This window comes from Pipra filicauda, unplaced genomic scaffold (assembly GCF_003945595.2).
Source record: "Pipra filicauda isolate LSUMZ 115617 unplaced genomic scaffold, ASM394559v2 scaffold921_size80087_pilon, whole genome shotgun sequence".
NCBI classification, from domain to species: Eukaryota; Metazoa; Chordata; class Aves; order Passeriformes; family Pipridae; genus Pipra; species Pipra filicauda.
Window position 1 is genome coordinate 22,809 of NW_024105111.1, and position 26,147 is coordinate 48,955.

At 55.9% G+C, this 26,147-nt stretch overlaps 1 protein-coding gene across 1 annotated transcript; it reads left to right on the forward strand.

Moving 5' to 3' along the window:
* The first annotated feature begins 8,537 nt into the window (after positions 1-8,537).
* On the forward strand, positions 8,538-24,960 carry LOC113982290 (hydrocephalus-inducing protein-like). Its single transcript, XM_039391254.1, has 25 exons — positions 8,538-9,128; positions 9,619-9,774; positions 10,198-10,385; positions 10,548-10,730; positions 10,969-11,088; positions 12,352-12,511; positions 12,606-12,778; positions 12,940-13,138; positions 13,770-13,869; positions 14,399-14,498; positions 14,667-14,835; positions 15,121-15,341; positions 15,670-15,724; positions 16,333-16,537; positions 16,906-17,138; positions 17,721-17,872; positions 18,637-18,832; positions 19,321-19,429; positions 20,022-20,279; positions 20,594-20,739; positions 21,081-21,302; positions 22,455-22,615; positions 22,799-22,911; positions 23,490-23,835; positions 24,665-24,960. The coding sequence occupies exons 1-25, from the start codon at positions 8,646-8,648 to the stop codon at positions 24,825-24,827; spliced, it is 4,611 nt and encodes a 1,536-aa protein (XP_039247188.1). The 5' UTR covers positions 8,538-8,645; the 3' UTR covers positions 24,828-24,960.
* Positions 24,961-26,147: the final 1,187 nt, after the last annotated feature.

Below are 26,147 nucleotides of genomic sequence, written 5' to 3' on the forward strand. Positions count from 1 at the left end.
GAATGTTGGGCCTGGGTCACCCCTGTGGTTGTGATGTCATCACGGGTCACAATCCAGAGCCAGCGAGGGGGTTCAGCGCTGGATGTTTGCAGGCAACACCAGAGTGTTCCACGCGCGTCAGCGAGGTCCACTCTGCCTCTGACTCCAACGTGGGGGATAGCTCAGCACCCACCAGACAGTCATCCTCCAACATGGAGAGGGAGATGAGTGAAAGGAATTGGAGCATTGCCAACGAGCTCCGCCTTGAAGGGACATTCTGTGATGTGATCATAAGAGTTGATGGAGTGGAATTCAAGGCTCACAAGCTCATACTCTGTTGTTGCAGTACCTACTTCAGGTCCTCCAACATGGAGAGGGAGATGAGCGACACGTCTACAGAAATTCCAAGAGGGCCGGGCTGGGCGGGTGCAGGGGAAGGGAAGGGAGGGAAAGCGAAGGGAAGGGGCGTCCCGGGCAGGGAAGGGGTGTCCCGGACCCCCCTTCTCCGCCTTCCCCTCGCTGGGCCCTTCTGCCACCACAGCCCCAGCGCTATGGCCATGGCCCCGGGCAGCCACTGCCTCGTCGTCCTCCTCCTCCTGGGCATCCTGGGGTCCCCGGCGCTGGGCAACCCCGGCCCCCTGGAAGACGTGGTGACAGACAGATACTATATCCCCAAAATCTGCCTGCGGGAGGCGCAGATGGGGGATTTCATTTGCTAGCACTACAATGGGACCTTTAAAGATGGCAAAAAGTTTGACTCCAGGTATCGCCCGCGGCTCTGTGCTGGCTGCATGCGGGGGGCAGCTGTGGCGGGACCCTGCATGTCTCCCCCAGCCCCCAGCCCGCATCCCGGGGCGGGCGGGCAGCTGCGGGGACCCCGCATGCGTCCCCCAGCCCCGGGACAGGGGCAACCAGGCCAGGGCAGGCAGCTGCCCGCTCCAGACAGTGCCCAGATCGCCCCCAAGAAAGGCTTTTGATGGATGCTGGGGTGAGCACATGGACCCGGGGAGCCCTGTACACGTGTCAGCCTGGGGGGGCCGGCCTGGCCTCAAGCAAAGTCTCAACCCAGGCTGCAGCCCCTTCCCCCAGCCCCTGCCCGGCTGCCCTGCCGTGTCCCCCAGCTCCCCCCAGCCCCTCGGGGAGCCTGGCATGCCCTCAGCTCTACAGTGCCGTGCGGGAGCCTGTCCCGGGCACAGGCAGGATTTGGCCCTAAGTGGGACGTTCTGCACTCAGGAACATGTATCTGCTTGTGCTGCACAGGCAGGAAAACACTTAAAGCACTTTGAGACGTGGCAGTGGAGAAACCTGCCATTACCCCTGAGGCTTTGCTCCACTCAGTGTCCCTTGGCCCCGCATCCCTCCTGCTCTGCCCACACTGGCTGGGACCCGAGCCTGGGGCAGCCCCTGGTTTGCAGCACCGTGAGCAGGGGGAGAACCGGGGACACAGAAACAAGGGGATGAAGGATTTTGATTTACCTGAGATGTCTCCACTTACTTCTTAGAGTTTTTCAAGATCTAAAAATAAAAACAAATCTGCAGTTTAAAAATGAGGCCGGGACGTTGTCTTTCCTCCTTGCTGCACAAAGCTCCAATGTGCCATATGCAAAATGGTTTGGAAGCAGCAGGAAGCCTGGGAGCTGCTGACCTCCAGCTCAGCTCTGTGGGTGAGACCTGGGGAGGCAGCTGATGGGTTCTGGAGGTGCAGGGTCAGGCTGGAGCCCTGAGCAGTGCTGCAGGGGGCAGCTGCCCCCCAACAGTGCAGGATTGAGCCCATCAGGATACGTGTTTTTGAGCTGTGGATTCTGCCTGCAGCACAGAGGCTCATGGGCTGTGGTGGGCTACCTGCACCTCGGGGAGGGGGCAGCCCTGTGCCCCCACTCTGCCCCCCCCCAGCAGCTTTGGGAGCTGCATCCTTTTTTGCACCTCTGATGGGCCTGTCCCTTCGCCCCAGCTATGACCGAGGGGCCACAGTGGCCGGCGTGGTGGGCGTCGGGTGGCTGATCACCGGCATGGACAGGGGGCTGCAGGGCATGTGCGTGAACGAGCGGCGTCACCTGGGCCCCACCTGGGCTACGGCAGCATCGGCGTGGGTAAGGGGCCACGGCACAGAGGGATGGAGGGGGCAACCCCCCTGGGGCCGCTGTCAGCAGGGACAGGGCTCCAGTGCCCACCTGGCAGCTCCACAGCCACGGCAAGTGGTGCTGAAGCAGGGCTTCCCTGCAGCTTGGCCAACGAGCTCCGCCTTGAAGGGAAACTCTGTGATGCGGTCATAAGAGTTGATGGAGTGGAATTCAAGGCTCACAAGCTCATCCTCTCAAGAGGGGAATTAGGGAGACCAAGAGGGTCTTGGGGACACCAGGGGGGTTTCAGGATTCACCTGCTCGTGGTGCAGCCCCTCCTCTCCCCCCCAGGCCCCATTAACCCCCCCCAAATGTCCCCTAACCCCCATTTTCCCTTTAATCCCCTCCCCACACAGATCCCTTTGACCCCCCAATGCCCCCAAGACCTCTTTTAACTTCCCTAAATGCACCCAAAGCCCCCCTAACCCCCCTTAAATCCCCATCCCACCCCTCCAGATCCCCCCAAATCTCCCGCAGCCCCCCCCTCAAATCCCTTCCAACCCCCCCAAGAGGGATCACCCAGCACCCTGGGACAGGAACACAGTGGGCTGTACTGGGGGCACTGGGCTGTACTGGGAGGGCACTGGGGGGGCTCAGGTGCCCCATGACAACATGGCCCAGCTCCAGGAGAGATCTGGGGAGCAGTGAGGAGCTACTGGTCTGTCCTGGTCTGTCCTGGTCTGTCCTGGTCTGTCCTGGTTTGTTCCCCCAATCCCCAAAGCCCCTCCCCAGCTCCCCCAGGCCCCTGACTTGGTCCTGCTGCCCCTTGAGCATCTGCAGCTGCTGCAGAACCAGGCATTTCATCAGCAAATGTGCAGGTGACCCCAAGCTGGGGGTGTGTTGATGTGCTGGAAGGCAGGAGGGCTCTGCAGAGGGACCTGGCCCAGCTGGATCCATGGGCTGATTGCAAGGGGATGAGGGTCAAGCAGGCCAAGGGCCGGGTCCTGCCCTTTGGCCACAGGAAGCCCCGTCAGCCCCCCGGGCTGGGGCCAGAGTGTCTGGAGAGCAGGCAGGCAGAAAGGGAGCTGGGAGTGGGGATGGACAGGAAGCTGAAGAGGAGGCAGAGTGTGGCCAGGTGGCCAAGAGGGCCAATGGATGGTGGCCTGGCTGAGGAAGAGTGTGGCAGCAGGAGCAGGGAAGGGATTGTTGGGCTGGAGTGAGCGCTGGTGAGGCCACCCCTGGAGTGCTGTGTCCAGCTCTGGGCCCCTGAGTTGAGGAAGGCCCTGGAGGGGCTGGAGCAGGAGCAGAGAAGAGCAGTGAGGCTGGGGAAGGGAGTGGAGCACAAGTGGTGTGAGGAGAGGCTGAGGGAGCTGGGGGTGTTGAGGCTGGAGAAGAGGAGGCTCAGGGGAGACCTCCTGGCTCTCTGCAAGTCCCTGCCAGGAGGGTGTAGCCAGGTGGGGTTGGGGCTGTTCTGCCAGGAAGCAGCAGTAGGACAAGAGGGCTGGGTCTGGAGCTGTGCCAGGGGAGGTTTAGGTTGGATATTGGGAAGCAATTTTTTCCAGAGAGAGTAATCAGGCCTTGGAATGGGCTGGGCAAGGAGGGGGTGGAGTCAGCGTCCCTGGAGGTGTTGAAGGTGAGAGTGGATGTGGCATCAGTGCCATGGTCTGGGAAGCACAGCAGGGTTGGATCCAGGGTTGCACTTGATGATCTCAGAGGTCTTTTCCAACCTGGCTGATTCTGTGATTCTGTGATTCCCATTCCTATGGCAGCACATGCTTGAGGCTCTATCCCCAGGGTGATGGAGATGTCTGTCCATATCTATCTCCAAGGTTAGTCTGTAAATGTGTGGTGATAGAAAAGCAGAACAAGTTCTGGGATGGTTCTAGAAGGAGAAAGAAGCCCAGAGGCCAGTGCAAGCAGGCAGCCCTCAGCTTGCACATCATGTCCCCTCCCTGCAGGTTCATGTCCTTGAGCCCAGGCCCTGAGGTGACCTTGAGAATAAGTGCAAGGCAGAGGTGCTGCTGAGGAAGGAGAGCCCCGTGGTGGGGAAGAGACAAAGCTGGCAGTGCCCATCCCCGAGCAGGTGCTGTGTCCATCCCCTGTGTGCCAGGTGAGCTGGGGCTTTGCTGCAGAGCTGCGGGCGCTGATTTGAGCAGCTCCAAGTGCTGAGATGGTGGGCACCCAGGAACACAAACTGTGCCTGGCCACGGAGCCTGCAAGGAGGAGCAGAGACAGCAGCAGGGGAGCCCTGGGGGGGCCGGGAAGCTCTTGTGTGGGGCAGGAAAGAGGCGCTGGGCACGAGGCCGGGGCTGTGCTGAGCAGGCCCAGCCCTCACATCCCCCCAGCCAACGCCGGCTGCCCGGGGGGCGCGGGAGGGACCCCCAGCCCGTGTGCCCCACACTGAGCTGGCAGAGAGAGAGCCAAGGGACAGGGCCACGGGCAGGGCCACGGGTGAGGGACAGGCAGGGCCATTGCAGGGCCACGGTGAGGGCACAGCCTGTGGCAGCAGAGCTGCCCAGGGCCGGGGGCAGCCGGGGCTGTTGGGACCAGCCAGTGCTGGGGCCGAGCAGAGCACGAGGCCTCTGGCAGAGCCCTGGAGCAGCCTCCCACTTGCCAGCCCCGCCCTGGTGGGGTGACACTGTCCCCTCCCTACAGGACACTGCCCCAGAACTCTTCAGGGTGGGCCTTTTGTGTCTCTTCCTGGTTGCTGATTCCTGCTGGGGACCTGAGGGAGCCTCTGCAATCCCATCCATGGGGCACAATCTCCTCTCCAGAGCTTGACTCACTGCAGGCTTTGCAGAGAAATCTGTGCTGGCAGCTGCATCCTGAGCCCGAGGGCAGTTTGTATCCCTGAGTGATGATCCATCCTGGGCACCCAAGGGATCCTCTGCCATTCCATCCATGCAGGAGGGTGACTCCTGCTGCCCTTGACTCCCTGCAGAGGAACAAGTGCCATCTCTCTGTCTGGGAGAAGCCAGATGCTGCCCCCGGGCCATCAGAAGTGGTGCTGAAGCCTCTTTCAGCCCAGCTCTGCAGGGTGAGGGCAGATTTAGCTCCAGCAGAGATGGGTGATGCAGCTGGGGCAGGGCTGCATGTTACAGTCTCTGTGTGAAAATGCAGGATGGGTGCAAGGTATGGAAACAATGGTCCTGGAGGGTGAATCTTTGGCTTGATCCGTAGGGGAACTACTGTGCTAGCAGTGTCACCTGCGTGCATGTTTGTTAGGAGGGGCCTAGAGCTGGCTTTAGAATCCAGTCTGGGCTGGTGTGCTGTGTCCTGCTGATAAGCAGGGAAGGAGCTGCTACTGGGAAGCAGTGCTGCCAGTGCCCAGCAGGCTGGGGGACAAGTGCCATGTCCCTTCCAGGGGCAAGGCTGTGCCCATTGGGGTGGAAGGTGCCTGCTCACTCCTCACAGCCCTGCTGAGCCATCTGTCCCCTCTGCAGGTAAAAAGGGTGCTGAGGCCAAGAAAACCCAGCCCAGCCCTGGGGACAAAGCCAGCCAGAAGACCCTCAGTGCTGGACAGCAGAGCGCTTCAGCAGCCAAGGATAAGGCATCTGACAAACCCCAGGCAAGATTTTCTGTGCCCTCCAAGGTGAAACATGATCTGCACTGGTTAATACCTGGGACCTTCCTGTTGCTGTTGAGATGGGAAGGGGTTGCTTACAGTGGAGGCTCCGTGTCACCAAGGGCTTGGTGCAAGGTCTATAGTGCCAAGGGCCAGCTGGGCATGGCTTGGGGTGGGAATGTGCTCTGGCAGAAAAGCACCATTGGTTCTTAATGGTGTGTTGGCAAAGTGCATTCCTGGCTGACTTGGCTGCAGGCGGCGAGCAAAGCTGTGGGAGGCTGTGCCGGGGGCTTGCAAGCTTGGGTCTCTGCTGGCCAAGGGACGGGCCCTCCAGGGCCTGCACTGCAGGGTTGCCCTTGTCTCCGCTAGCGAGGAAGCCCAGATGTGAGCCCAGCACTGGGAACTGTCCAGGGCTTTCTGCAGGGGTTTATTTTCCTTACCCTGTTCCACATTGCAGATGGCAGCCGTTTCCTGCGCCACCGCTCCTGCACCACAGCGACTGACCATCCTCACCAGGACAGGGAGAAAGGAGGAAAAGAGGAAGTGTTGGAGCTGTGTGCTGCCCGAGGAATTGCTGGTGGAAATCATCTCTGAACGGCTGCAGGTACGTGGCGTGGGGGAAAGGGAGACATTCCTGCTCCAGAGAGACAGGCAGTGAGGTACAGCTCGGAGAGGAGGAGGAGGAGGTCTGTGCCTGCTGCTGGAGGATCCTGTGCCGCATGCAGGGATCCTTGGGGGAAGGTGCAGATGCCCTAAGTTGGCAGATCCAAGCTGGTCGTAGCTAATGCACTTGGAATGACAGTGGCTGGTGTCCTGAGACATCTGCATTTACTGACCCGCTGCGAGCCCAACGTGTGCGATGGCTGACTCGCTGTTCCTGTTTGTCTCTCCTGGCAGCTGAGTGACTGCTACAAGGGAGTGGTGTTTGATGGCCTGGAGACCCTCTTTGCGAGCAGCCTGGCATCTTCTCTCCTGTGCGTGCTCAAAGCTGTCAGCAATCGCCCTCATATCCACGTTGTGAACATCTTCCAGGATTCTGAGTTTTGGAAAGGCAGGCGGATAGCTGCAAGAGAGAAGAGGGCAGCTAAAAAAGAGCGGAAAGGTGAGATATCTCCACCCCTCTCAAATCTCTCTCAAGCCCTCAACCTTAGCTGTGTGTATCTGGGTTTGCAGCAGAGCTTGTAAGAAATCTTTTTATTGATCCTTCCACCTTCTGCCTCAGTGTAGCCAGCACTCAGCTCACAGCTTCTTTACATACAGCAGAGCTGAGGCTGTAAGACTCACCTTAATCTCCATCATTAAAGCTTGGGTGCAAGTGCAAGCTGGCGTGGCTCAGTGACCAGCCCCCAGCCAGCTGTCCACAGCCGTGGTGCACCTGAGCCAGGCCACAGTTTGGGGGGCTGTCTGAATTTTGGAGCGGGGATGTGAGCTCCGCAGTGTCTCCTGTCAGGGTGAGAGGCTGGGTCAGGAAAGAGCTGTGAATCCTCCCAGCTGACCCAGAGCCCCAAGCTCTGCTCGCAGTCACTGATGGCTTCTCTTGTGGTCTGTGCTGAAGCACGGGAGAAGGAAGAAGCTGCCCGGAGAGAGGAAGAACGTCTCTGGGATGTGGATGTGGACGAGTACGAAGCCCTCTCTGAGAAGCAGAAAGCTCTGCTTGATTACAAAATAGAACAAATCAAGCATGAGCAGAAGGAGAGGTAAGTAAACCTCTTCTGGGTTACTCCTCAGGGTAGTGTCCCTGGAGGGTTTCTCTGCTCCAAGGACCTTGGTTGAGCTCAGAGGGGTTCAAGAGCAAAGGCCAGAAGCAGCACAAGGATGGCCAGGTCCAGGTCCCCGGTTCCCAAGAGAGGAAGGACTTTCCTCTGTTGAGATGAGAACATCTTCTCTCCGTTTTAGCCGTGAGCCCTCTGGCTTAGACATGGCCTGCGGGGAGCTGGGCTCTGGGCTTGCCTTGCCACTGCCCACAGAAGTGTCTCGAAGTGCGTGATGTTGGTTCTCATCTTCTTCATCGTCCCCCTTCTTCACCAAACCCGCAGGATTGTGGTGTGGGCTGGTGTGGGACACAGCTGTGCTGGCTTGCTTTAGACCCCGGTCCTGCTCTAGATGAAGTCCTTGCAGTGCTGATGTGCCAGGGCTTTCCTTAGGGTGGAGCACCATCCATAAAAGCTTAGGCTGCCCTTCAGCTGCAGCAGCAGGTGAATCTGGGAGAAGCTCTGGCCCAGCAGGGCAGCCCAGCTCAGGAGGACGCACAGGAAGAGTGTGGAGCTGGGAGGGGAAGCTGCTTAAAGTGAGCCTGTGTTTCAGCACTTCTCTCAGCCCAGGCTGATGTTTGTTGCACTGGGAGGAGATGGTCAGGGCTGCTTCAAATCAGTTCCCAGGACAGACAGCACAAGTGTGCCCTGGTCACAGCTGTGTTCCAGCAGGAAACCTGGTGATTCAGAGCCTGATTTGCAGGAGGGGACTTCCTGCAGCCTTTGCTTTCTGATTGCTATGATTATTCTCATTAATGAGCAGGCACAGCCCAGGGAGAAGGGGGCTGAAGGAGCCAAGTAAGCATAGGAGGAGGGATAAGTAGGTGTTAGCAATTTATGGGCAGGTCTAAACTGGGAAACCAAGAGAGGAGTAGCATCAGTCATCCCTGCAGAGAGATGGTGGATCAGCCTTTGGCAGCGTGCTGGAGGTGTCCGGGTGAACCTCAGGGGAGAAGCTGCACAGTTGATAACTTCTGATGGCAAGGCTTAGGTTTGGCTGGCCCAGGAGGTCGCCTCCCACCCTTCCTCACTTGGGATGTTCCCAAGCTGTCTGGGTTGAGGAAGGTCCACGGAGATGGTCTGACAGTTCTGCCTGGCCTCAGGGTCGAGGAGTAAAGGGTGGAGCCAGCTGGGATTACAGCGAGCCCAGGTTTCTGGTGGTGACTCTCAGGGGTGTTTTCCCTTTGGCTTGCAGAAGGGAGCTGGAGCGACTGGCTCGAGAGCATAAGGAAAGCAAAAAGGCGTCATCACAAGCCTCAGAAAAGCAAGATAAGCTGCAGAAGAACAAGAATGGCCGCTCGGAGAAGATTAAGGTACCCGCAAAAGAGCAGCAGCAGGAAACCAAAAAACCAGAGGTCTGGACAAAGAGCAAAGCAACAGCAGCAGGAAACCAAAATCCCAGAGGTGCCGAGTAAGCGGGACAGGATCTTGGACCTGAGGTTTGACATCTGTGAGTCTTCGCAGAACAGGATCAGACATATTCTGTCATCCTGGGACAGGGTTCAGGGTATCATGAACCAAGTGCCAGACAAGTCCCACTCTTCCCCTAAACACAGAGATGAGAAGAAGAGCAGTAAGTCTCCGGAGAAGCCAGAGAAGAATCCTCTGGAAAAACATGGCAGCCACAAGAGTCTTCAGCAGGAAGGGGAAGTTGCAGAAGGCTCAGTCGGAAGCCAGGATGCCGGAGTGCCCTGCTTGGACTTCCACGTCACGCGTCGTGAAAAGGTGTTTAGGAGGATCCTGAAGAGCAAGAAGCTGCCACCACCAAAGCAGGTAAAAGCCTGCAAGGCTCAGATGCTGAACTTGCCGTGGTCTGGGGCCCTGGAACAGTGTGTCCCCCAGGTGATAAGAACACAGAGCCTTGTCAAGGCCACTGATGATGTTCCACAATAGCTCTGCAGTATCTCTGTGGATGGGGAGGTTCTCAGCCTCCCTCAGATGTGTGGAAAGTGGGAGTGCTCTGTGTCCAAGCATTCCATCTGTTCAGAGAGTTTCTCAGTCTGGAAATCATTAAAAATGGTCCCAGGGCAGGGCAGCTCCCAGGCATTGTTCTCTTCAGCTGAGTCACTTGGGAGAGGTTTCTCTCTTGGTCCCACTGTAGGTCCTGCCTCTGCTCTGGAGCCTGCTGACCCGTGGGACATAAAAAAGCACTTGTACTCCATGTAAATCAAAAACTCCACTGCCAAAAGCTCAGGGCCTTTAGGGAAGGAGTGTGAGGATGAAGGTGACAGGAGTATAAACAGGCTTTTCTCTTCTGTTTTAGATCCTGCACTCTCTGGGACTGGGACCTCCCATTCCCCCTGGCTCTCTTTTCTCTGTGGTCCCCTACCCAGAGGAGGACAGAGTCCCCACAGCAACAGAAGACCTCAGACACTTCATCTTTGTTGAACCTGAGGGTGCTGCTGCAGAAGATGATGTGGTGGGTACTCCTTTTGTGCCTTCAGTGAGGGTGCCAGGGCAGGGGACAGGTTGGATGGAAAAGGGTCACCGTGGAGGGGCAGTGAAGACGTGATGGGGCCCCATGTCTGCAGGCATCCTTTCCACCAGGGATGAGAGAAAAGAGATGGCTCTGCTGGAGACACAGAGCAGTTCTGTAAGACAACAGGAAAAAAATCGCTTAAACCCATCAACCCAAGGGTCCTTGGTGGGGAGAGGGTCCTGGGTAAGGAGGGGTGTCCGAGGCAAGACAAAGGCCAATAAGGAAGACCAAGTCCATGGGCAGTGGTGATTATTTATTCTCTCTCCTGTTGGCTAACAAATCCCCCATTCTGCTTTCCAGGAGGGGCGTGTCTCAGGGCAGGTCTCACCTCTCTCTCCCTTTTCTCTCTCCCCTCATGCCAAGGCCCCAGAGGCAGAGGCACAGGACCACTTGAAGAAGGGGAAAGCCAGACACAAGTCTAGCAAGGAAAAGCCAAACTCCCCCCAGAGCCCGAAAAGTCTCCAGGATCACTCCCCAGAAACACCCAGAAGTTCACCTGAGCCAATGAAAAGCCAACTGCAGAGTGACTCAACCCTCGAGAGACCTGCCAGGTGAGCTGCAGGGGAGGAGGTGATGCCTGTGCTTCACACCCTCCATCGTCCTCAGCTCCGCCGACCCTCTGCCAGTGCCTCCATGGGATGGCGAGTGCACAGCCCTCCTCCTTGTCTCGTTTGCCCCTTAGCAATGTCTGAAGCTTCCCTTTTAACTGCCAGGCTGAGAAGGTTCCGGTGGATCGTTCCTGCCCACGCTGAGGTGGAACTGAAGATCCGCTTCAGCCCCACAGTGCCAGGGCAGTTTGACCAGCTGAGGAACTTTGAGATCCTGGGGTCAAAGCGCCTGTACCAGTTGCCCTGCAGTGCCACTGCCCTGTACCCCAGCATCAGCCAGAACCCACGGTAAGGCTGGGCCACAGGAGCATCCCACACTGCACCCCCGACCTGGGAGCCAGGGCTGCCCCTTGTGACCTTCTGGCTGGGGCAGATGGTGCTGCCTGAGTCACCCAGCATCCCTTCCTCTGCTGGGAGCTGGGAGGCTGAACTGGTACCTCAGCCACCGAGAAGGGTGATGGCTTTCTGACTAGATTTCCTACTTGCAGCATCTCAGAGCTCCTCATTCCCCATTGTCTCTGCCCAGGCTGGTGTTTCCTCGCGGGAGGAAGAGCAAGGAGAAGGAGGACATCATCTCCAAGGAATATGTCATGAGCACAAAGCAGTTCCACTTTGGACCGCTGCTTTGTGGCGAGTCAGGAGAGTGGTATGTGCTCCCTGCTCCCAAGTGAGCATCCCTGTGTGCTGCCTGTACAGACTGAGATGTCGGGAGGGGATCTCCAGGGCCTTGTGCTCTCCTGGACACACTTGCAGACACACTGTCCCAGTGGCACAATGCAGGGCAGTCCCGGGCAGAGACCTGGCAGACACATGGGCTTGAGGGAGCACAGATGTGTGAGTGTGAGCAGATAACAGGCAAATGAGCCTTGGAGGAGCTGCTTTGCCAGCCTGGTGGGTGCCCTGGTGTCCAGAGCCACCAGAGCTGCTGCTGCCAGCCCGAAGGTGACTTGGGGCAACCTGTGTCCCCTCCACATCTCAGCTCCACCCCTTAGGAAATGAACTTTATGGTGCTTTTTCAAGTGCTTTGAGCTCGACAGGTAGACAAACAAGCAAGTATTCTCTAGATGGTTTTGTAAACCTTTCATTAATCTCTAATAGTAGTGAGATTTTGTGATTTGACCTGCCAATATGTGTGAGTCAGAGGGGAACCTACAGCAGGAATTATGTTTTCCTGAGATTCCATTGCATCCACAGTGCTGGAAAAAGTCTGCCTAAAAGTGTTGTCATTGTAGCTGTTGGCATATTTCTGTTTTTAATGTCACTCTTCTTTTTATTTTTTTAATAACATTTGAAGTTAAGTTCTTGTCTCCATGGGAGCTCTGGAAGGCCAGGCTGATGGATGGTCTGGGATTTCTGTTTGCCTCTTTAGCCCTTTCACTCCAAATTCAGTTGCACACCTCAGGAAGGGTCATTTGTTATCTTTCACATTCCCCTTGGGAACTGATGCTTTTGATTTCTTTCCCTCAGACTTTTGAGCTAACCCATGGTAGTCTGACGACTTTTCTAAAAGAGATAAGCAAAACTCTTTTGCAAACATCTTTTCCAAAGCCTTTCTCTATCCTCTGCAGGGAAGGCACCCCAAGAAAGAAGGGGAAAGAACCCTTGTGCCTGGTGTATTGTTGTTTTTCCAGGCACTTTTGAATTTAAATTGTGTGAAACACTCTTGAAATGGCCTGTGCATCGTCACGCTTCTGGGGTGCAGGCACCAGGTATAGGGGCAGGCATCAAAGCCAGGCAAGGATGAGCACACAGACCGTGCCTCGTGCCCCTGACAGGGATCCTTTTTCTTCCCCTGCTTGTTAGACCATGGTCTTCCAGTGCCACCTCCTGCTGCCGGCACACGGTGCTTTCCTCGGTGTGTGGTGAGGGCAACAGTCTCCTCTGCAGCCTTTTCCCCTTCTCTGGACAGGTACAAGGCACAGAACTGCCCCGGCAACAGCGAAAAGTTACCCATCCTCAACGACTCCCCCATGGAGGCAGAGGTGCATTTCTCCTTTGAGAACGACAGCAAAGGAGAGACGTTCCTTTTGGACCCTCCCAGCATGAGGCTGCAGCCCAAAGAGAAGAAGGTAGGAGGTGAGCAGGTAGGGCAGGACCGCAGAAGTGCCGTTCCTCCTGCTCACAGAGGGCTCTTTGTATTTCTGTTTGTGGGGACGGGTTCAGAAGCTGAGTGTTTGGGCGTACCCGACTTCTGCTGGCCTCCTGGGAGACAGTCTCGTCTGCTGGATCAAGGACAACCCGGAGCCAGCGGTCTTCCGACTGTGCTGCCAAGGGGTGCACGTGAAGCTGAGGGTCAGCCCCCAGGAGCTGCATTTCAACAAGCTGCTTCTGCACAGGTCAGTCATCCCACGGCTGAGGGCACTCCAAGGCTCGTGACAAAGAGAAGAGGTTTGACTCTGGTTCCAGAGGCTCAGATGGAGCTGCTTTGAGCCGCATTCAGTGGCCAGGCTGGTGTGACCACCCAGCACTGACACTGAGTGTCTTCCTGTCTCTGCAGGACTGACACCCAGACCCTGGTCCTGAGAAACGACAGCCCACTGCCCATGGCATGGCATCTCAGTGGGCTGGACGACCTTGGAGATGACTTCTCTGCATCGCAAGGCAGGGGCATCGTTGGGCCCCGCACAGACTTTGAGGTGAAGCTGGATTTCAAGGCCGAGAAGATTGGCATCACAAATAAGATGATCCGACTAGAGGTGAGAGGGACTTGGGCCTGCCTGGCAGAGCAGGGCAGAGCAAGCAGCCGTGTGCTCTTAGGGACAGAGTCAGGGAGAGCTGCACCTGACAGACACGGGGGTGCTGTGGCCCCAACTTCTGCCTCTGTGCTGGGTTGGCCGGGTGCCCAGGCTCTGCATCCAGAGCCTGTAGCACAGCCACCTTGCTGCTGTGCAGGCTTGAAGGCTGTTGTTTGGTTGTACAGACCAGCATTCCCTCTGCACCCTTTCTGGGATTTTGTTCCCTGTGGTTTAGAGGCTGCATTTCAGCAAACATGCGAGGTGATTGACGAGGAGGGCGCTAATTGTCAATGCCACCTGCTCTGGGACACCTCGCATTTCTTGTGGTTGTGTTTACAGCCCTGGCCCTCTCAAGGGTGCTTTAGCAGCACCATTCCCTGCTGTGGGAGTGTGGAATTGGGCTGATAAGGTTTCCTACTGCAGCGGAATCCTGCCGGGGCAGCCTGTGAGATGAACAGGTTAAAAAACTTGGGAGTCCACAAACACTTGTCAAGCCAGGGAGGCCATGGGGGAAGCAGCTGGCAGAGACAAGGACTTAGAGGCTGTCTTCCAAAAGAATGGTCTAAGCAGTGTTTGTTTCTTGCTGCCTCAGGTTTCAGATACAGAAAACATCCTGGGCATTGTTCAGGCTGAAACCATCAAAGTCTCTGTGGAGGTCTACGATGTTAATCTGAGCATCAACATGCCTGAAGGTCAGTGGATGCCTCCCAGACAACACAGTCCGGGTGCATTTTACTACCTTGGCAGGTGGGCAACCAAAGCCCTTGGGAGGGGATGGCATAGCAGGCAAGGGTGGCACAGATCCATAAAGCACAGACCTTGCAAGCTGCGTGAAGTAAAGCACTGTCAGGGCACCAAGAGCCTTGAGTCTCTCCCTTCTGAACTTGGAAATGTGCAGCTTCATGTGCAGATTGCATTTGGTGCTTTGAAACAACAGTCATCTGAACAGGCAGTTGGCTCAGCAGAGCACATAAAGTAGCTGGATTTGTGCTTGGAAGCAAGGAAATGGAAACCAAGCTCCTTGGCTTCTACCCTGCAGATACTGGAGTGAGAAGAGAAAGGGCAGCCAAGTAGCTAGAGAACACTTCTGAGAAGGGACACTTGCTGAAGAGGGTTTTGTGCCATCCAAGAACTCCAACTGTGTAGCTTGTGAGCTGGTGTGCTCTGCAGCAGCTCACAAATATTCACCATTTCTTACCTCGCTCTGCGGGTTTTCTGCAGGTCCAGATGGCAGCTTGGAATTTGGAACCATTAATGTCCTGGATAATAAGCAGCAAGTCCTGAGTCTGCAGAACAAAGGCTTGTATGACATTGAGTACAGGTGAGTCCAGCTGCCTGGTGCTGAGCTTTTCCTCAGGCTCCCAGGCCTGCGTTCTCCCTCTGTCCATGGCTAGAACCTGTTCCCGTGCTGCTCCCTTTTCTTTTTTTTCTGGTCCTGTGCAAAGTGCTGGCTGTGCTGGTGGCACCTGTGCTTTCCCTTTCTCCACAGTTTCAAGCTGACCACTGGAAGTGCCAAGAGGGGCGACTTGGAATCTCCCTTCACTGTCCGGCCGCAGGGGGCTGTGCTGAAAGCCTCCCGGCCACCTGTGAAAGTTGAGGTCCTCTTCCACCCCACGACTGAAATGTTTCTCGAGAGCAAACCCATCCTGCTCTGCCAGGTGAGCTGCCTGGGCCCGGCTGTGTTAGCACAGTGTGTCTTGGGAGCATAAGCAGGAGAGGTGTCTTGTGCAAAGCAGGCTTTAGCTGGGGCATCCTCTCTCCTACACACACAAACAGAGACTTCCAAAACCATTTGGGAGGCTTCATAAGAGAGCTGGAAATCTGGCTCTGGAAGAGGCCTTTAAATAGGGAGGGTGAGCTGCTGGAGACCTGGGCTGGGGTCAGGGGACAGGGGTAGAGGCTGGCCTCTCTGCTGTGTTTACCAGCCCCTCCTCTGGTTGCAGGTCATTGATCTCAAATCGGGTCAAGGAGGCGAGACCGTTGCCACCATCCCAGTGAGGGTGTCGGCGAGAGCTGTGTACAGCAAGGACAGCATCGAGCCTGCCTCGCCCATCGACTTTGGTGCCATGGTTAAGGGCACCAAGAAGAGACAGGTCTTAATTGTAGAGAACAAAGGCGCCCTCAACTTCAAATTCCTCATCCGCCGAGCACCTCCACTGCAAAGGTAAGAGAAGACCTGCCCCAGCCGTTCTGTCTGAGGAGGCACCACCACACAGCTGGTGTGTGACAGGCAGCCAGACCTGGGTTATTGTCCATTTGGATTGCTGGCTTGGGAAGAGGGAGGAAAACAACACCTCAGTATCCCCATGTGTGGGACAAAGCTGGTGACAGAGCTGCTCTGTCCATGAGCTGCAGCAATGGGTGCTGCAGGCAGCTCCCCGGGGGCCATCGGGAGCGGGAAGGCTTTCCTGCATGGGGAGGAAGGCCAGCTTTGGCCTCAGACAAAGGCAGGGGAGCTCAGCATGACAGATGTCTCTGCTTTCTCCTCTCAGTTCAGAGCAAGAGGAATCTGCCCCCTCGGTCAGGGAAAGAAAACGCTCCACACAGGTGGGTGGCTCCTGCTCCTGCCCAGCGTGTGCTGCTGCAGGGGATGGGGGAGGATGCAGCTGTGCCCAGGCTGGGGGTAGGACAAGGTCTGCGGGATGGAGAGTCCATTATCTGCTCAGTTCCACTGACAGTCCCATGCTCTGGCTCTGACCTGCAGTTGTGGGGTCAAGAGAGGGAAGCAGGTCCTGTGTTTGGTGGCTGCTAGCCAGCACAGATCTGGGAACACCACAGGAGCAAACTGTCCCCATCTGAACTCCCAATCCATAGAGCACTGACAGCTCTGCTTTTTCTTCTTCCCAATCCCCTCCCTCTCTCCCATCATTCAGTCCTTTCTGCTCTCCTGTACCCCTGGAGGTTGAAGGATCCCAGCTACCACCTTCATTCTCTTCACCCCAACTCCTTTCTCTCTGCCACTCGGGACAGACGTGCAGCTCCTCCTGGCTTGTTCATCTCATCCTGGGGCTGCCTTTGGGCCGTGGAGTCATCCTTCCCTGCCCTGCCACTGGGTGCTCGGGCCCAGCTGGAGGCTGAGGCGTGGCATCCTCCTTGCTGGGGGTGTTCAGGGTACGGCTGTTGGGCATCAGCCTGTCCTGGCGCTCTTTCTGCAGGCTCAGCTCACTGCAGGCGTGTTCACGGTGTCCCCTTGCTCCGGCTCCGTCGGTCCTGGGGGCCAGCAGAAGATCACAGTGGATTGCAGCCCAGGAGCAGAGGGGAAATGTGAGGAGCAGCTGTACATTGACATCAGCAACAGAGACCCCAAGGACAATCCCCTCGGCATTCCCTTTACCCTGACTGCCGAGTCCTGCTTCCCAGGTACGTGCTGTCCACAGGTTGCCATGGGCAGTCCTGCTGCTGATCAGCACCTAAACTTGCTACTTGGATAGAGAGGCACCTGGTCCTGAAGTCCCACCTTAAAATCCTCAGAGGCTGCAGTCCTTTTTGAGTCCACCAGTGGGGAGAGGCTGGGAGGGATGTGTGGAAGCATAAAAGGAAAGCAATGCCCTTTAAGACTGAGGTTGACTGAGCTCCATCCTCACTGACTGAGCTCTCTCATCCAAGGCTGGGTTTTGCAGTCACCTGGACAGAAAGGGCTTATCAAGCCTTCTGAGAGGCCAGCTGGGTCCAGGTGAATTCAGCAAAGAGGTTCTCCAGCCTCAGCCCTTCCTCTGGTCTGTCTGCAGCGCTTGTTGAAGACGTCACGTCCATCTTTGAGCAGTACCCGATCCACAGCAACGTCAATCTCCGCCAGACGTTACAGTCGGTGCAAGGCAACGGTGTGTTCATCAGAGATGATAACAAATTCATCTTCACCAAAGTTCAGGTTGGGCAACGGGCCACGGCTCGCTTCAAGATCTCTAATGGCAGCAGTGTCCCATGTGACGTGGTCCTCTCCATCAAAGCCTTGCCTGGAGAGGTAAGAACAAGAGGCCAAGGTGAGCGCTGCTCTCTAAAGGCCATGTGAGAGCCTGCCTTGTTCTCCAGAGTCATTGCGGTCTCTGGCCCAGCTGGACCAGTCCAGCTCAGTGCAGGTCAAACTGCAGGGCAGAGCAGCAATGCCAGGGGGGCACTTGCATTGAATTCCACATCTCTCAAGCAAATTTTGGCTCATGCTTCTGGGTCTTTGGTGGGAATCCTTCTGAACATCTCTCGAAAGCACACTCAGAGAGGGGCTGTTACGGACCGATGGGGCAGAGCTCAAAGCAGAGCATTTCCTGGCTTTTCCTTCTCTTGAAAGGCCAGTCCGGGGTTATTTGAGGGGTTTCTGTGCCATCCCAACCTCCCACATGTGCTGGGGTGGCTGCCCAGCCCTCAAAGCAAGCTTTTGCTCGCCTGGGCATTGGCGCAAGGTCAGCATCCCCTGGCATGGAGGGAGCCTGCCCAGGGAAGCATGAAGCAAGACAGGCTGTCTGGGGCTGTTCCCAGGGATGCATCTAGGAATGTACTGGGTCACATTGAAAGATGTGACACTAACACTGCACTGTGGGTTCCCCCCAAGCCTCACAGCCTCATCAGCAACATCTTCAAGCTGGATCCTGTCGAGATGAGCATTCCTGGCTTATCCCACGCCTTTGCTACAGTGACCTTCACTCCAGAACAAAAGGAGGACTACCAGTGCACTTTCACAGCTTCCCTTGTTAGCCCAAAAAGGTAGTGACCCCGTGAAGTATTGGGGGGACCGTTCTGGTAGCTGCCTCTCCTCTTGGTGCCTCTAATGCTTTCAGTGCCCTTAGGCAGAGTACCTGGCATGAGATGATGTAGGGGGCATTAAGCATTAGGCAGAGCAGAGCAGGAAAATGAGGAGGATACTTCAGGCTGTGTGAGGGACTCTGAAGAGAGGGCCTCAGGTAGCCAGCTGGAAGTTACTGACAAGTGCAACAGCTGAGCTGGGGCTTTCCAAGGCCAAAGGCTCAGATGAAGCAGTTTCTGTGCCAGCAAGTCAAGATTTCCTCCATATTTCTGTAAAAGGAAGTGATCCTGTGTGGTTTCCAGGCATACATTAAGCTATTTTTATATCAGGGGAGTGACTGGAGCTCTTACCAAAGAGAAGCCCAGTTCCTCTCCCTGGCACCTGTGTACTGGGGCTCTGACCTGCCCTTCCCCAAGCCTTTAGTGGCTGAATTGGAACAGGGAAGTCAGCTTTCTGCCCTAACAAGCAATTCCTTCTTTAGGATCCTTGGAAATAATCTTTACTGACGGTGCTGTTGGTTTGGTTTTCCCTTCTTGCTTTCGTACTGTTCTCATGGTGTGCTTTTGCTTGTTGCATGTCTCCTATCACTGCAGCCAGAGGATTTGCCATGTCTCATCTGGTGCCTCGTTATTTATCTGCTGTACGGCATGATTCAAATGAGGGAAATTATTTAGAACTGTTATTCTGGAAGGCTCTGGCTGAAATGGTTTCTGTGCCTCTCCAGCAGCTCCGTGAAGATGAAACCCCAACAGCTGACCTTCACTGTCAGTGGAGAGGGGCACGTGCCTCAGGTGACAGTCGAGTGCCCGGGCCTTCGGAGTAAGAGAGGAACCCCTGTGCTGCGCTTCAGGAGGCTCCTGCTGGGGGATTCACAGACACTCCCCCTGGTCCTTCGTAACAATGGCATCATACCCACAAAGGTAAGGACCTGCTCGGGGAATGCTCTGGGCTGGGAACAAGTGCTTGTCCCGTGGAGGAAAGGTCCCAAAAACTGATTTTCTGCCCAGTCTTTCCTCGTCAGTTGAACACAAGACAAGAAAGGTGGTGGGGTGTTTTTCCCCCATCTCCCAGCTCACATTGTGTTCTCATGTGGGCGTGTGTGACGTCCCAGTTCCATGAGATTGCATTTGATAGTGGTTGACTCCATTTTAATTAAACTTAGTTGTGGTTCTGTTACATTCTGCTCGTGACTGACTGTCCTGTTTGGCTCTATGTCAGTTCTATCCATATGCTTCTGAACAACCTTTTTTCCCTGTGTGACTTCACGTAACCTTTGTGCTGGGCGCTGTGTTTGAGGTGGGGAGGTGGTCTGGGTTCCCCGTGCTGGACCAGCGGCCGTACGGGCTCAACCCCCGTGCCAGCCTCTACTCACACCAATGTCATTGTGCTCCGTGTTCCCTTTTCTCAGTTTACAGTTCATATCATGGACGACAAGGGAGTTTTCTTTATGAAAGGCAGGCAGTCCGCACTCCGTGCCTTCCACATTGCAGACATGGAAAAGGACTCCACTGGAAAAGGTAAATTCATTAACTGTGCAGCGTGATCATTCACAGAGGGAAAAGGTGTGCCCTGTTCTTGGCTTGTCTAAGCAGCAGCCACATGTTGGACATAGTTTCTTTCCTTGGTCTCTCTGTCCCCCGAGCTTTTCTTGTGGACTCCTTGCAGGGTTTCCTCCTAGCAAGTTGTAGGAAGTTTTTGTTCTTCGAGACACGGTGGGTTGAGCTGTGGGGGACTATCACCACCTCAGTGGACTGGCTGAGGTCTGTGCTGCGTGTGGGAAGGTACCAGCCTGAAGGGAGGCAGCCCTTGAGCACACAAGCCAGCCAGCAGAAGCCAAAACCACTCCTTGGCTCAGCCTTCTGTATGGCAGGAGCTGGCTGGAAGCAGATGGAATGAGGGCTGGGCGTTAACCTGAGGTTAAGCCGCTTAAGTGGTGATATGTGTGATGGTGGCATAGTCTTGTGAACACAGGAAGAGGGTCTGGAACCGCTGGTGAGAGAACCTGTGCTTAGAAGCAACTGATTCCAACCTCTTATTCCTCGTATACCCCAGGGAAGTATTTCCTCTGGACAGCTCTATCACTTAACTCTGATTCCCATTGCCGTGCAGCCAAGAAGCGTCCCGAGAAGCCTTACCTGCTCCTGGAACACGGGCAATCAGCAGAGTTTGACGTGTTTTTCAAACCCACCCTGGCCCAACGTCTGAAAGGGAAGATCCGTGTGCCAGTGTCAGGCAACAGTGAGATCGACATAGAGCTGGTGGGTGAAGACCACAATGATGACTTCACCCTTGATAACCTCCCTGGACTAGCAGAAGACAGCCAGGAGAGCAATGCTGAGGGCAATCTGGAGGACGACATCATTGAGGGTAAGAGAGGAGAGGCTGCCAAGGTAGAGCGAGGAAGAGGAAAATGTCTGATCATGTGTGTCCTCTCTCTAGCCAGGGCTGGGCTGTCACCCACTGGACTTGGGGGCCTGTGAGCTTGCCAGCCATGCACACAGAGCAGTGTGTGCTGTGCTGCTTGTCGCTGGGCACAGGCACAGCCACGGGCTTGGGGACCTCCCAGAGGGAGGGAGGGAGGCTTGGAGCAAGGAAGAGCTGAACATACACGTGTCTCTGAAAGTGAGGGGGGTGGATGGACCTCACTGCATGCTGAGATCTCTTGCTCTCCTTCTTCACAGCTGTCAGAGCGAATCACATAAAGTTTGGGGAGTGTGCAGTCGGGGAGCTCTGCGACAAGACCTTCACAGTCACCAACCGCAGCAAGGAGGAGGTGATGTGGTTTGAGTGGCTGCTGGCAGATGCCCTGTTCCAGTTCTCCCCCAAGGTGAGCTGGGACAGCCCTGCCTTTCTCAGTTGCTCAGGCCCTTTCCTGGTGTTCCTGGGAGCTGGCAGGGAGTCACCACATTCCAGTGAGAGCCCGTTCCAGTGCCATGCAGGAGATGCAATCCCTGTCTTTGCTGGGGCAGGGCTGTCAGCCCAGCAGAAAAGGCTCCGCGTTCTGGGAGGTGGCACCTTCTGTTCATATTTTGCTCTGTCAAATCTCACATAAATCCTCACTGAGGTGCTGATTCCCAGCACAGCTGCTCGCCATATCAGTCCCTTTTGCTGTCAGTGCTGCCCTTGCCAGTGATTCCAGTTTGGTCTTGACTTTCTGGTTCTCCCTAGGTGGGACACCTCCAGCCTGGCTGTGCCAAGAATATCAGAGTGACCTTGAAATCCAAGGTCCCGGTCACCATCAAAAGGCCCTCTGTGAACTGTAAGGTGGCCAAGATCAAATACCAGCTGCCACCAGAGGAGGTTTACGACTGGGACGACAGAATGCGCACTGAGAAGTGGGAGGATACCACCGAGAGACTCCCGGGAGCCCGCTGGCCTTTGAAGCGGAGGGTAAGAAGCACAGCAGCAAAAGCTCACCGAGCTGCTGCAAAAGGACCTGCCGACAGCAGCAGAGCACCAGCGCTGCTGGCAGAGCAGCTCCTGCCTCCCCTGGGCATTGGCTCCAGCCGGGAGGTTCACCAGCAGTGCCTTTTGGGGAGAGGCGGATGCGCAGTGAGCGGGTGGGCTCACACCACAGGGGAAGCCTTTGGGCAAGAGACCTTTATCCACACGCAAACTGCCGGTCTGTGCCACGAGCCGAGTGTTGCAGCCCGTGTTGAGTGGGAGGTCACGTTTGATTTTATCCCATTTGACAGTGTTAAAGTCTCTTCATCTGATTTGGTGCCTTGTCACCCACAAGGAGTTAATTCCACTGCATTCTGTCTCTTGTTCCGAAGGGGAGAGCAGCACAAGTGCTCTTGTGCGTACACCGGTGAGCTCTGAGCTCTGCCTACACCGACACCAGAGATTTTGGTTGTGGCCTCTGTATTGTGGGGGATATCTCATTATGGAGCAGCCCAGGCCCTGTGTGATAGTACGCAGGAGTCTGGAGAAGCATCATCTCCAGAAAGTCTTGCTTTTTCTATCATTATTGCCAAGCACACTTATCTTGGTGAAGGTTCTTTCTGAGTTTCTGAATCATTGTGAGTCCTGTAAACCCAACTTCCCCAGCAGGGCATCAGCAGTTGGAGACTTTCCCAGTGAGATCATTCACATCCCAAAATGCCCACAGCCAGCTCCCACCCCACATGTGCCATCTGGAGAGCACTTTCTCCTAAGACAAGAAGGAAAAAGTTCTTTCTAGGACTAGTCAGTCTTGGGCTTCTCCATCCACAGGGCTCCAGCAGGGGAACTTAATCCTAATGTCGAGACCTGCTGGATTTATAGGGGACCAGGGAAAAGGTCAGAGGCTCTCCAGGGTTGAAGCACAGGGACTGACAGCTGGCCATAGTCCCCAGGGGTGTATTAATAGCCGTGGTGGTGACTGCTTTGATCAGTGGGTAGAAACCAATGCTGTAGTACACCAGTCCAATTTTGTCATCTTTCCAGGCAAAGAAACCTGAATGTCCTTTCTATGCGGCCAAGTTTGGAGGCCAAAAGGTTTCCCTGCTCAGCCTGGCTTTCTGGGCTCTGCTCAGTGATTCTTCCCTCCTCTGCCTGCAGGTGGTCAAGGCAGTCCCGGAACCACCTCACACCATCATGGAGAGGAGCAGCCACGAGGTCGAGCTTGTCCTCAGTGCTCAGGTTGACTACGCCGAGTTCAAACTGGACACGGTCGAGGTTCAGCTGAAGCAGACTGAGCTCTTCCAGACAGAGATAAGCACGTGAGTGCTGGGCACCGTGTTGGCCCTTTCCTCCTAAACTTCCAGACTTTGAAATACTTTGTTTGGGCCACCCAGGGCAGCAATTCTGAACGTGGCAGAGTTGCCTGGGGAAGGTGGTACCAGGAGCCCACCAGACAGTGTTACTTTAGTACTTGCTTTTTATTCCTCCTCCTTGTTTTTCAGTTTCCGGATGTCCAATACAGGGAATGTAGCCCTGAAATACTGCTGGGAGGAGAATCTGGAGGAGGAAATACCATCAAAGAGTTCTGGGAGGCCGTTCTCGTCCACTCAGACACGTAAGTGTTTGGCTCTGGGTGGTGCCTGGGCCATTTCAATTGATAGCTGAGGGCCCGGGGAGAAGACCCTACCACTTCACCCCAAAACATTAATTGCTTTTTCATCCCTGCAGCTGCAGCTGGAGAGTTTTCTCCTTCCCCCCTGTCTGCCTTTTAGCCCCTCCTGTTCTTGCTCTGCCACTTGTGCTCTGCACAGGAGCTGAGCTGGGCTCCAGGGACAGCCATGTGCTGGGTCAGGACTGGGAAGGGGGACATCAGGGCACCTCTTTGGGAAGTCTCTGAGACTGGGAAAAATAAGGGTGGAACAAGTGAGCTGCCCTGCAGCCGCTGTCTGGGTGCAGTTCCCCACTCCAGGGCAAATGCAAAGTCACTGTCTAAAACCAAGCCTCCTGCCCCGGCACGGGAGTGTGTGCTGCAGGCGGAGACCCTGCTCCCAGCTGCTCTGTCTCCTGCTGAAAGTACTTGGCCAGAGGCGCTCCAAGTGCCTCCCAGCTCTCTTCTATCCACCTGCAGCAGGAGGCAGAGTTGTTGGGAACAAAGGATTTTGTCTTTGAAAGATGTCTTCTTTCCTCCTGCAGGTGATTTCTTGTCCTCTACTGCTGAGGATCTCTGGGGAAGGAATCATGCAAGGCTGGTGCAGCAGGCATTGCTGCTCGAGTCAACTCAGCCCCAGCCAACTCAGCCCCAGCCAACTCAGCCCCAGCCAACTCAGCCCCAGCCAAGTCTGCGCCTTTCCAAGCAGCTGTGCCGCTCTTCGAAGGGCCTTAGCTCCTCCCCGGAATTCTCTCCAATTCCCGTCAAGTACCCACCACTGTTCTCCATCGAGCCCCACTGTGGTACCATCCCTGCTGGCCAGAATCAGATTTTCTGTGTGAAATTCTTCCCGACGCGTGTGGGGGAATTTAAGGCCGAAATGCTGTGCAGGTAGGAAATGTCCATGTGCTTTCCAATCCATGCTCCTGGTGGGTATCACAGGACGGGCCATTGGGTGCACCCTCCCTGCTCAAGCAGGGTCATCCCAGAGCACGTGGCACAGGATTGTGTCCAGAGGGTTCTGGAATACCTGCAGTGAGGGAGACTCCACACCCTCTCTGGACAACCTGTCACCTGCACAGGAAAGAAGTTCTTCCCCATGTTCAGGTGGAAGGTGTTTTGCATCAGGTTCTGCCCATTGCCTCTTGTCCTGTTGATGGGCAGCACCAAGCAGAGCCTGCTCCATCCTCTGACACCCTCCCTTCAGTCCCTCTGACTGGGGTGGGTGAGTGTGCAGCCCTGGGGACAGCCAGCCCCAGAGAGGCAGCAGGAACACACAGCATACAGGAGCACAGAGAGATGATCATCTGGCCAAGGCCAGATGTCTGTGGAGATGTCTGTGGATCTGTGTGGAGACAATGGGAAAAGACACTGTATGAAACACTAAGCTCCTGCAGGGCTGCAAAATCTGGAATGGGAGATCCAGAACGGCTGTCAAGGGGCCAGCCAGTCCCTAGCTATGCTTCCTTATGGGGCAAGCACAGCCTCCTTCTCTACCTGGAACCCCGTGTGCTGCAGTTGGTCCCCAGGCCCATAACTGGTTGTGATTCTGCCCTTCCACCTCTGCTGCCTCCATGGCAGGCAGTGCAGTTCTGTTTCATTTGCTGCTCGCTGCTTGCCTGGAGAGAGGATGTGACACTGTGTGCTCTGTGAGGAGACAGGCGAGCGGCTGGCTGGCTGGAAATGTTCATCTGGCTAATACCAGTCCCTTTCTTCCTAGACTTCTTAACCTGAAGCCATCTCAGAAGAGCCCACGGGTGTTTGTGATGGGGAAAGGCTGTTTGCCAAAGGCTGATCTGAAATGCTCTACATCACTGCAAAAAGGTGAAACCCAGAGCAGCAAACCCAAGAAGAAGGTGCAGCGGTCAGCAAAACTAGAGTGACACCATTTGTGTCATGGCTTCTCCTGCTCGTGGTTTCCCAGCCTTCAGCAGAGACCTCCCCAGCTACTCTTCAAGCCCCAACACCCATCTCTACCTCATCTGTGTACTACCTAATAAACTGTGTCTCAACGCACGAGTTTTCTCACTGTTACTCTTCCAGTTCTCTCCCACCTCCCCGGGAGGGGAGTGAGCAGGTGTCTGTGTGGTGCTTGGTTGGGAGCTGGGGCTCAGCCATCTCCAGGAAAGCAGCTGTGATCAGACATCACCCCCATTGCTCTGCAGGCTGCTCTGCTCTCTTAGGAATTCCCATTCCTCGGCCTTTGTGTCATGGGTGGGGTAGTGAAGTGTCCCTTTGGTCACACCAGGAACTCTGCACGACTAATGTGGGAGCAGCACTGACTGTACCAAGAACTCCAGTTGCTTGGCTAAAGGCTGGGGTGAGCATCTGCAGCTGCTGCAGAACCAGGCATTTCATCAGCAAATGTGCAGCTGACCCCAAGCTGGGGGTGTGTTGATGTGCTGGAAGGCAGGAGGGCTCTGCAGAGGGACCTGGCCCAGCTGGATCCATGGGCTGATTGCAAGGGGATGAGGGTCAAGCAGGCCAAGGGCCGGGTCCTGCCCTTTGGCCACAGGAAGCCCCGTCAGCCCCCCGGGCTGGGGCCAGAGTGTCTGGAGAGCAGGCAGGCAGAAAGGGAGCTGGGAGTGGGGATGGACAGGAAGCTGAAGAGGAGGCAGAGTGTGGCCAGGTGGCCAAGAGGGCCAATGGATGGTGGCCTGGCTGAGGAAGAGTGTGGCAGCAGGAGCAGGGAAGGGATTGTTGGGCTGGAGTGAGCGCTGGTGAGGCCACCCCTGGAGTGCTGTGTCCAGCTCTGGGCCCCTGAGTTGAGGAAGGCCCTGGAGGGGCTGGAGCAGGAGCAGAGAAGAGCAGCGAGGCTGGGGAAGGGAGTGGAGCACAAGTGGTGTGAGGAGAGGCTGAGGGAGCTGGGGGTGTTGAGGCTGGAGAAGAGGAGGCTCAGGGGAGACCTCCTGGCTCTCTGCAAGTCCCTGCCAGGAGGGTGTAGCCAGGTGGGGGTGGGGCTGTTGTGCCAGGAAGCAGCAGTAGGACAAGAGGGCTGGGTCTGGAGCTGTGCCAGGGGAGGTTTAGGTTGGATATTAGGAAGGAATTTTTTCCCAAGAGAGTAATCAGGCCTTGGAATGGGCTGGGCAGGGAGGAGGTGGAGTCCCTGTCCCTGGAGGTGTTGAAGGTGAGAGTGGATGTGGCCTCAGTGCCATGGTCTGGGAAGCACAGCAGGGTTGGATCCAGGGTTGCACTTGATGATC